Consider the following 788-nt stretch of genomic DNA (forward strand, 5'->3'; position numbering starts at 1 on the left):
TTTGCCTTATCTGACTCCGGGACCTTACTCAAGATGGGTTACTGTAAACACAATTAGTGTGTGAAAGTTGATGTTTCAATAACTGTAAGTAAGAAAATCAGTAGGGAAATGAAAAGATACATAGATATATTTTTAAAAGGTTTTACATATTGAAGTTAGCTATGATGACTGCTGGAAAAGAAGCATTAGAGTACAAGGGTATATAATATTCATAAGCAATGTTTGCAAGCATGTCAATTTGGGTTGTTGATCCTTTTTTTTTCTAACACATTTCAATATTTATTACAGGTTCCCCCCATAGTGATAACATCTAATTCTCAGAGTCCAGTGCTAGGTTCCCCAGATTCTGATGGTGATATTCTGGGCTTCATCGACCATACTCCTGATCCTCTTCCAGATTCTACAGACTGTAAATATACTCACTCTTCTTTAGTATTATTAACCCATTCATGACAGGTGCCATGTCTTCAGGTCTTGGTGAAAATTTCCAGATACCTGGTGATGCATCAGGTTGCACTTAGCCTTCCAAATTCCTGTATTTTTCTGTTGACAAGGTGTGATATTGATGGTCAGAGAGTTATTTGAAACTCAGAATCACACAAGGGATAATCCCTTCTTGATTGACAGTGCCTATGCCATACCACATTCTCACAACTACCCTTGGACTAGTTGATGCAAACTAAAAGAATGTGGTGGAAAAATACAATATGAGATATCATTAACTGTTATGAGCTGTGGAAAGGCATTATATCCCAGGCATTAGTAGAACTTAACTAGTTTCCACCCTG

The 788-nt window shown here is 37.1% G+C and overlaps 1 protein-coding gene across 2 annotated transcripts in view; it reads left to right on the forward strand.

Annotated features, from left to right (window-relative positions):
- Positions 1–788, forward strand: part of LOC119592689 (phospholipase D1-like) — a 27,716-nt gene that overhangs the window by 5,948 nt on the left and 20,980 nt on the right. For both annotated transcript variants that reach the window (XM_037941603.1, XM_037941605.1), the window contains exon 5: positions 289–409. In XM_037941603.1, coding sequence (XP_037797531.1) covers positions 289–409 — 121 coding nt within the window. The remainder of the gene's footprint in view (positions 1–288; positions 410–788) is intronic.

This window comes from Penaeus monodon, chromosome 30, assembly GCF_015228065.2.
Source record: "Penaeus monodon isolate SGIC_2016 chromosome 30, NSTDA_Pmon_1, whole genome shotgun sequence".
In the NCBI taxonomy this organism is placed as follows: domain Eukaryota; kingdom Metazoa; phylum Arthropoda; class Malacostraca; order Decapoda; family Penaeidae; genus Penaeus; species Penaeus monodon.